The sequence below is a fragment of the Oncorhynchus keta genome, unplaced genomic scaffold (genome assembly GCF_023373465.1).
Source record: "Oncorhynchus keta strain PuntledgeMale-10-30-2019 unplaced genomic scaffold, Oket_V2 Un_contig_5708_pilon_pilon, whole genome shotgun sequence".
NCBI lineage: Eukaryota > Metazoa > Chordata > Actinopteri > Salmoniformes > Salmonidae > Oncorhynchus > Oncorhynchus keta.
In genome coordinates this window covers 24857-35000 of record NW_026288454.1, presented here as the reverse complement: position 1 = coordinate 35000, position 10144 = coordinate 24857, and the positions used below count along the sequence as shown (strand labels likewise).

The 10144-nt window shown below is 48.1% G+C and overlaps 1 protein-coding gene across 1 annotated transcript in view; it reads left to right on the top strand.

Annotated features, from left to right (window-relative positions):
* The window catches only part of LOC127925528 (xylosyl- and glucuronyltransferase LARGE1-like), a gene marked incomplete at its 5' end in the record, with an annotated part of 37647 nt that overhangs the window by 26227 nt on the left and 1276 nt on the right, over window positions 1-10144 (top strand). Inside the window, 2 exon segments of the mRNA XM_052510478.1 lie at window positions 458-604; window positions 6480-6675. Coding sequence (XP_052366438.1) covers window positions 458-604; window positions 6480-6675 — 343 coding nt within the window.

The following is a 10144-nucleotide window of genomic DNA, read 5'->3' as shown; positions in this document are numbered from 1 at the left end:
GTCTCTGTAACGTCCCTGTAACGTCCTGTAACGTCTCTGTAACATCCCTGTAACGTCTCTGTAACGTCCCTGTAACGTCTCTGTAACGTCTCTGTAACGTCTCTGTAACGTCTCTGTAACGTCTCTGTAACGTCTCTGTAACGTCCCTGTAACGTCCCTGTAACGTCTCTGTAACGTCTCTGTAACGTCCCTGTAACGTCCCTGTAACGTCTCTGTAACGTCTCTGTAACGTCTCTGTAACGTCTCTGTAACGTCTCTGTCTGTAACGTCTCTGTAACGTCTCTGTAACGTCTCTGTAACGTCTCTGTAACGTCCCTGTAACGTCTCTGTAACGTCCCTGTAACGTCTCTGTAACGTCCCTGTAACGTCTCTGTCTGTAACGTCCCTGTAACATCCCTGTAACGTCTCTGTAACGTCCCTGTAACATCCCTGTAACGTCTCTGTAACGTCCCTGCAGGAAGTCAGTGGTACAGCTGGACATGGCTAACAGCAAGAAGGCGTTGGTGGTGCCGGCCTTCGAGACGCTCCGTTACCGTCTGTCTTACCCCAAGTCCAAGGCCGAGCTGCTGTCCCAACTGGACATGGGGACTCTATTCACCTTCAGGTAAAAACACATGTAGCTGCTGTCCCAACTGGACATGGGGACTCTATTCACCTTCAGGTAAAAACACGTGTAGCTGCTGTCCCAACTGGACATGGGGACTCTATTCACCTTCAGGTAAAAACACATGTAGCTGCTGTCCCAACTGGACATGGGGACTCTATTCACCTTCAGGTAAAAACACATGTAGCTGCTGTCCCAACTGGACATGGGGACTCTATTCACCTTCAGGTAAAAACACATGTAGCTGCTGTCCCAACTGGACATGGGGACTCTATTCACCTTCAGGTAAAAACACATGTAGCTGTAGCTCTGTCCCAACTGGACATGGGGACTCTATTCACCTTCAGGTAAAAACACATGTAGCTGCTGTCCCAACTGGACACTGGGCCAGTGTTCTGAACTTAAAGGGATGGCCCACTGGGCCAGTGTTCTGTACTTAAAGGGATGGCCCACTGGGCCAGTGTTCTGTACTTAAAGGGATGGGACACTGGGCCAGTGTTCTGAACTAAAGGGATGGCCCACTGGGCCAGTGTTCTGTACTTAAAGGGATGGCCCACTGGGCCAGTGTTCTGTACTTAAAGGGATGGCCCACTGGGCCAGTGTTCTGTACTTAAAGGGATGGCCCACTGGGCCAGTGTTCTGAACTTAAAGGGATGGCCCACTGGGCCAGTGTTCTGTACTTAAAGGGATGGCCCACTGGGCCAGTGTTCTGAACTTAAAGGGATGGCCCACTGGGCCAGTGTTCTGAACTTAAAGGGATGGGACACTGGGCCAGTGTTCTGTACTTAAAGGGATGGCCCACTGGGCCAGTGTTCTGAACTTAAAGGGATGGCCCACTGGGCCAGTGTTCTGAACTAAAGGGATGGCCCACTGGGCCAGTGTTCTGTACTTAAAGGGATGGCCCACTGGGCCAGTGTTCTGAACTAAAGGGATGTTCCACTAGGCCAGTGTTCTGTACTTAAAGGGATGGGACACTGGGCCAGTGTTCTGTACTTAAAGGGATGGCCCACTGGGCCAGTGTTCTGAACTTAAAGGGATGGCCCACTGGGCCAGTGTTCTGTACTTAAAGGGATGGCCCACTGGGCCAGTGTTCTGAACTAAAGGGATGTTCCACTGGGCCAGTGTTCTGTACTTAAAGGGATGGGACACTGGGCCAGTGTTCTGTACTTAAAGGGATGGCCCACTGGGCCAGTGTTCTGAACTAAAGGGATGTTCCACTGGGCCAGTGTTCTGAACTAAAGGGATGTTCCACTGGGCCAGTGTTCTGTACTTAAAGGGATGGGACACTGGGCCAGTGTTCTGTACTTAAAGGGATGGGACACTGGGCCAGTGTTCTGAACTTAAAGGGATGGGACACTGGGCCAGTGTTCTGAACTTAAAGGGATGGCCCAGTGGGCCAGTGTTCTGTACTTAAAGGGATGGGACACTGGGCCAGTGTTCTGAACTTAAAGGGATGGGACGCTGGGCCAGTGTTCTGAACTTAAAGGGATGTCCCAGTGGGCCAGTGTTCTGTACTTAAAGGGATGGGACCACTGGGCCAGTGTTCTGTACTTAAAGGGATGGGACACTGGGCCAGTGTTCTGAACTTAAAGGGATGGCCCACTGGGCCAGTGTTCTGTACTTAAAGGGATGGGACACTGGGCCAGTGTTCTGTACTTAAAGGGATGGCCCACTGGGCCAGTGTTCTGTACTTAAAGGGATGGGACACTGGGCCAGTGTTCTGTACTTAAAGGGATGGGACACTGGGCCAGTGTTCTGTACTTAAAGGGATGGGACACTGGGCCAGTGTTCTGTACTTAAAGGGATGGCCCACTGGGCCAGTGTTCTGTACTTAAAGGGATGGGACACTGGGCCAGTGTTCTGTACTTAAAGGGATGGGACACTGGGCCAGTGTTCTGTACTTAAAGGGATGGGACACTGGGCCAGTGTTCTGAACTTAAAGGGATGGGACACATTCTCATTAGTCAGCAGCAGCACAGATGTTCTGTACCATTCGCCTGCCAACGGATGAAACGATCATTTAAGGTACAACATCAATCTTACTCCGACTCTAAAGGGATGGGAAGGGATGCCTCGTTAAATAAAATAAAGACTGCCTCCTGGTGTCTAAATACAATCAGCAGCGTAGGTGTTTGTCTTTCAACACAGACATCGTTTTTGATCATTAACATGACAGATTGAGCTACAGAGCCCAGAAAGTTGTGTTTCAATCACACCTCAGCTAGAAGGACTCCCAGATGGGTTCAATCACTACTCAGCTAGAAGGACTCCCAGATGGGTTCAATCACACCTCAGCTAGAAGGACTCCCAGATGGGTTCAATCACTACTCAGCTAGAAGGACTCCCAGATGGGTTCAATCACTACTCAGCTAGAAGGACTCCCAGATGGGTTCAATCACTCCTCAGCTAGAAGGACTCCCAGATGGGTTCAATCACTACTCAGCTAGAAGGACTCCCAGATGGGTTCAATCACTACTCAGCTAGAAGGACTCCCAGATGGGTTCAATCACACCTCAGCTAGAAGGACTCCCAGATGGGTTCAATCACTACTCAGCTAGAAGGACTCCCAGATGGGTTCAATCACTCCTCAGCTAGAAGGACTCCCAGATGGGTTCAATCACTACTCAGCTAGAAGGACTCCCAGATGGGTTCAATCACTACTCAGCTAGAAGGACTCCCAGATGGGTTCAATCACACCTCAGCTAGAAGGACTCCCAGATGGGTTCAATCACTCCTCAGCTAGAAGACTCCCAGATGGGTTCAATCACTCCTCAGCTAGAAGGACTCCCAGATGGGTTCAATCACTACTCAGCTAGAAGGACTCCCAGATGGGTTCAATCACTACTCAGCTAGAAGGACTCCCAGATGGGTTCAATCACACCTCAGCTAGAAGACTCCCAGATGGGTTCAATCACTCCTCAGCTAGAAGACTCCCAGATGGGGTCAATCACTCCTCAGCTAGAAGGACTCCCAGATGGTTGTGTTCAATCACTCCTCAGCTAGAAGACTCCCAGATAGTTGGGTTCAATCACTCCTCAGCTAGAAGACTCCCAGATAGTTGGGTTCAATCACACCTCAGCTAGAAGGACTCCCAGATAGTTGGGTTCAATCACTCTTCAGCTAGAAGACTCCCAGATAGTTGGGTTCAATCACTCTTCAGCTAGAAGACTCCCAGATAGTTGGGTTCAATCACACCTCAGCTAGAAGGACTCCCAGATAGTTGGGTTCAATCACTCCTCAGCTAGAAGACTCCCAGATGGTTGGGTTCAATCACTCCTCAGCTAGAAGGACTCCCAGATGGGTTCAATCACTCCTCAGCTAGAAGGACTCCCAGATGGGTTCAATCACTCCTCAGCTAGAAGACTCCCAGATGGGTTCAATCACTCCTCAGCTAGAAGGACTCCCAGATAGTTGGGTTCAATCACTCCTCAGCTAGAAGACTCCCAGATAGTTGGGTTCAATCACTCTTCAGCTAGAAGACTCCCAGATAGTTGGGTTCAATCACACCTCAGCTAGAAGACTCCCAGATAGTTGGGTTCAATCACTCCTCAGCTAGAAGACTCCCAGATAGTTGGGTTCAATCACTCTTCAGCTAGAAGACTCCCAGATAGTTGGGTTCAATCACTCCTCAGCTAGAAGACTCCCAGATAGTTGGGTTCAATCACTCTTCAGCTAGAAGACTCCCAGATAGTTGGGTTCAATCACACCTCAGCTAGAAGGACTCCCAGATAGTTGGGTTCAATCACTCCTCAGCTAGAAGACTCCCAGATAGTTGGGTTCAATCACTCCTCAGCTAGAAGACTCCCAGATAGTTGGGTTCAATCACTCCTCAGCTAGAAGACTCCCAGATAGTTGGGTTTAATCACTCTTCAGCTAGAAGACTCCCAGATAGTTGGGTTTAATCACTACTCAGCTAGAAGACTCCCAGATAGTTGGGTTTAATCACTCTTCAGCTAGAAGACTCCCAGATAGTTGGGTTCAATCACACCTCAGCTAGAAGACTCCCAGATAGTTGGGTTCAATCACTCCTCAGCTAGAAGACTCCCAGATAGTTGGGTTTAATCACTCTCAGCTAGAAGACTCCCAGATAGTTGGGTTTAATCACTCTTCAGCTAGAAGACTCCCAGATAGTTGGGTTCAATCACTCTTCAGCTAGAAGACTCCCAGATAGGGGTTCAATCACACCTCAGCTAGAAGGACTCCCAGATAGTTGGGTTCAATCACTCCTCAGCTAGAAGACTCCCAGATGGTTGGGTTCAATCACACCTCAGCTAGAAGACTCCCAGATGGGTTCAATCACTCCTCAGCTAGAAGGACTCCCAGATAGTTGGGTTCAATCACTCCTCAGCTAGAAGACTCCCAGATGGGTTCAATCACTCTTCAGCTAGAAGGACTCCCAGATAGTTGGGTTCAATCACTCCTCAGCTAGAAGACTCCCAGATAGTTGGGTTCAATCACTCCTCAGCTAGAAGACTCCCAGATAGTTGGGTTCAATCACACCTCAGCTAGAAGACTCTCAGATAGGGGTTCAATCACTCCTCAGCTAGAAGACTCCCAGATAGTTGGGTTCAATCACTCTTCAGCTAGAAGGACTCCCAGATAGTTGGGTTTAATCACTCCTCAGCTAGAAGACTCCCAGATAGTTGGGTTCAATCACTCCTCAGCTAGAAGACTCCCAGATAGTTGGGTTCAATCACACCTCAGCTAGAAGGACTCCCAGATAGTTGGGTTCAATCACTCTTCAGCTAGAAGACTCCCAGATAGTTGGGTTCAATCACTCCTCAGCTAGAAGGACTCCCAGATAGTTGGGTTCAATCACTCCTCAGCTAGAAGACTCCCAGATAGTTGGGTTTAATCACTCTTCAGCTAGAAGACTCCCAGATAGTTGGGTTCAATCACTCCTCAGCTAGAAGACTCCCAGATAGTTGGGTTTAATCACTCTTCAGCTAGAAGACTCCCAGATAGTTGGGTTCAATCACACCTCAGCTAGAAGACTCCCAGATAGTTGGGTTCAATCACTCCTCAGCTAGAAGACTCCCAGATAGTTGGGTTCAATCACTCCTCAGCTAGAAGACTCCCAGATAGTTGGGTTTAATCACTCTTCAGCTAGAAGACTCCCAGATAGTTGGGTTTAATCACTCTTCAGCTACCTGCCGCCTCTACACTCTAACCACTAGTCTACCCTGCCACCTCTACACTCTAACCACTAGGCTACCCTGCCGCCTCTACACTCTAACCACTAGGCTACCCTGCCACCTCTACACTCTAACCACTAGGCTACCCTGCCCCCTCTACACTCTAACCACTAGGCTACCTGCCACCTCTACACTCTAACCACTAGGCTACCCTGCCGCCTCTACACTCTAACCACTAGTCTACCCTGCCACCTCTACACTCTAACCACTAGGCTACCTGCCACCTCTACACTCTAACCACTAGGCTACCCTGCCACCTCTACACTCTAACCACTAGGTTACCTGCCCCCTCTACACTCTAACCACTAGGCTACCCTGCCGCCTCTACACTCTAACCACTAGGCTACCCTGCCACCTCTACACTCTAACCACTAGGTTACCTGCCCCCTCTACACTCTAACCACTAGGCTACCCTGCCACCTCTACACTCTAACCACTAGGCTACCCTGCCCCCTCTACACTCTAACCACTAGGCTACCCTGCCACCTCTACACTCTAACCACTAGGCTACCCTGCCACCTCTACACTCTAATCACTAGGCTACCCTGCCACCTCTACACTCTAACCACTAGGCTACCTGCCACCTCTACACTCTAACCACTAGGCTACCTGCCGCCTCTACACTCTAACCACAAGGCTACCCTGAATGTTGAATCCTACTTCCTGTTCTCCCTGCTTAGATACCATGTCTGGACGAAGGGTCATGCTCCCACTAACTTTGCTAAGTGGAGGACTGCCACCACGCCGTACAGAGTCCAGTGGGAAGCGGACTTTGAACCCTACGTGATGGTGCGACGGGACAGTCCAGAGTACGACAGACGCTTCGTTGGCTTTGGGTGGAATAAAGTGGCTCATATTATGGAGCTGGATGCACAGGTACTGGATACACCTTTACCCATCACTCTGTCACTCACAGGTACTGGACACACCTTTACCCATCACTCTGTCACTCACAGGTACTGGATACACCTTTACCCATCACTCTGTCACTCACAGGTACTGGATACACCTTTACCATCACTCTGTCACTCACAGGTACTGGACACACCTTTACCCATCACTCTGTCACTCACAGGTACTGGATACACCTTTACCCATCACTCTGTCACTCACATGTACTGGACACACCTTTACCCATCACTCTGTCACTCACAGGTACTGGACACACCTTTACCCATCACTCTGTCACTCACAGGTACTGGACACACCTTTAACCATCACTCTGTCACTCACAGGTACTGGATACACCTTTACCATCACTCTGTCACTCACAGGTACTGGACACACCTTTACCCATCACTCTGTCACTCACAGGTACTGGACACACCTTTACCCATCACTCTGTCACTCACAGGTACTGGATACACATTTACCATCACTCTGTCACTCACAGGTACTGGACACACCTTTACCCATCACTCTGTCACTCACAGGTACTGGATACACCTTTACCCATCACTCTGTCACTCACAGGTACTGGACACACCTCTTTACCCATCACTCTGTCTCAATATGAGTCAGTCCTTAGTGTTTCTAACTCTGTCCTCTGTCCTCTCTTCCAGCAGTATGAGTTAGTGATGCTGTCTTAGTGATTCTAACTCTGTCCTCTCTTCCAGCAGTATGAGTTAGTGATGCTGTCTTAGTGATTCTAACTCTGTCCTCTGTCCTCTCTTCCAGCAGTATGAGTTAGTGATGCTGTCTTAGTGATTCTAACTCTGTCCTCTGTCCTCTCTTCCAGCAGTATGAGTTAGTGATGCTGTCTTAGTGTTTCTAACTCTGTCCTCTGTCCTCTCTTCCAGCAGTATGAGTTAGTGATGCTGTCTTAGTGTTTCTAACTCTGTCCTCTGTCCTCTCTTCCAGCAGTATGAGTTAGTGATGCTGTCTTAGTGTTTCTAACTCTGTCCTCTCTTCCAGCAGTATGAGTTAGTGATGCTGTCTTAGTGTTTCTAACTCTGTCCTCTGTCCTCTCTTCCAGCAGTATGAGTTAGTGATGCTGTCTTAGTGTTTCTAACTCTGTCCTCTCTTCCAGGAGTATGAGTTAGTGATGCTGTCTTAGAAACACTAACTCGGTCCTCTGTCCTCTCTTCCAGGAGTATGAGTTAGTGATGCTGTCTTAGAAACACTAACTCGGTCCTCTGTCCTCTCTTCCAGGAGTATGAGTTAGTGATGCTGTCTCAGTGTTTCTAACTCTGTCCTCTCTTCCAGGAGTATGAGTTAGTGATGCTGTCTCAGTGTTTCTAACTCTGTCCTCTCTTCCAGGAGTATGAGTTAGTGATGCTGTCTTAGTGTTTCTAACTCTGTCCTCTCTTCCAGGAGTATGAGTTAGTGATGCTGTCTTAGTGTTTCTAACTCTGTCCTCTCTTCCAGGAGTATGAGTTAGTGATGCTGTCTTAGAAACACTAACTCGGTCCTCTGTCCTCTCTTCCAGGAGTATGAGTTAGTGATGCTGTCTTAGAAACACTAACTCGGTCCTCTGTCCTCTCTTCCAGGAGTATGAGTTAGTGATGCTGTCTTAGAAACACTAACTCGGTCCTCTGTCCTCTCTTCCAGGAGTATGAGTTAGTGATGCTGTCTTAGTGTTTCTAACTCTGTCCTCTCTTCCAGGAGTATGAGTTAGTGATGCTGTCTTAGTGTTTCTAACTCTGTCCTCTCTTCCAGGAGTATGAGTTAGTGATGCTGTCTCAGTGTTTCTAACTCTGTCCTCTCTTCCAGGAGTATGAGTTAGTGATGCTGTCTCAGTGTTTCTAACTCTGTCCTCTCTTCCAGGAGTATGAGTTAGTGATGCTGTCTTAGAAACACTAACTCTGTCCTCTCTTCCAGGAGTATGAGTTAGTGATGCTGTCTTAGTGTTTCTAACTCTGTCCTCTCTTCCAGGAGTATGAGTTAGTGATGCTGTCTTAGAAACACTAACTCGGTCCTCTGTCCTCTCTTCCAGGAGTATGAGTTAGTGATGCTGTCTTAGAAACACTAACTCGGTCCTCTCTTCCAGGAGTATGAGTTAGTGATGCTGTCTCAGTGTTTCTAACTCTGTCCTCTCTTCCAGGAGTATGAGTTAGTGATGCTGTCTTAGTGTTTCTAACTCTGTCCTCTCTTCCAGGAGTATGAGTTAGTGATGCTGTCTTAGAAACACTAACTCGGTCCTCTGTCCTCTCTTCCAGGAGTATGAGTTAGTGATGCTGTCTTAGAAACACTAACTCGGTCCTCTGTCCTCTCTTCCAGGAGTATGAGTTAGTGATGCTGTCTTAGTGTTTCTAACTCTGTCCTCTCTTCCAGGACTATGAGTTAGTGATGCTGTCTTAGTGTTTCTAACTCGGTCCTCTGTCCTCTCTTCCAGCAGTATGAGTTAGTGATGCTGTCTTAGTGATTCTAACTCTGTCCTCTCTTCCAGGAGTATGAGTTAGTGATGCTGTCTCAGTGTTTCTAACTCTGTCCTCTCTTCCAGGAGTATGAGTTAGTGATGCTGTCTTAGTGTTTCTAACTCGGTCCTCTGTCCTCTCTTCCAGGACTATGAGTTAGTGATGCTGTCTTAGTGTTTCTAACTCGGTCCTCTGTCCTCTCTTCCAGGAGTATGAGTTAGTGATGCTGTCTTAGTGTTTCTAACTCGGTCCTCTGTCCTCTCTTCCAGCAGTATGAGTTAGTGATGCTGTCTTAGTGATTCTAACTCTGTCCTCTCTTCCAGGAGTATGAGTTAGTGATGCTGTCTCAGTGTTTCTAACTCTGTCCTCTCTTCCAGGAGTATGAGTTAGTGATGCTGTCTTAGTGTTTCTAACTCGGTCCTCTGTCCTCTCTTCCAGGAGTATGAGTTAGTGATGCTGTCTTAGAAACACTAACTCGGTCCTCTGTCCTCTCTTCCAGGAGTATGAGTTAGTGATGCTGTCTTAGTGTTTCTAACTCTGTCCTCTCTTCCAGGAGTATGAGTTAGTGATGCTGTCTTAGTGTTTCTAACTCGGTCCTCTGTCCTCTCTTCCAGCAGTATGAGTTAGTGATGCTGTCTTAGTGTTTCTAACTCTGTCCTCTCTTCCAGGAGTATGAGTTAGTGATGCTGTCTTAGTGTTTCTAACTCTGTCCTCTCTTCCAGGAGTATGAGTTAGTGATGCTGTCTTAGTGTTTCTAACTCTGTCCTCTCTTCCAGGAGTATGAGTTAGTGATGCTGTCTTAGTGTTTCTAACTCTGTCCTCTCTTCCAGGAGTATGAGTTAGTGATGCTGTCTTAGTGTTTCTAACTCTGTCCTCTCTTCCAGGAGTATGAGTTAGTGATGCTGTCTTAGAAACACTAACTCGGTCCTCTGTCCTCTCTTCCAGGAGTATGAGTTAGTGATGCTGTCTTAGTGTTTCTAACTCAGTCC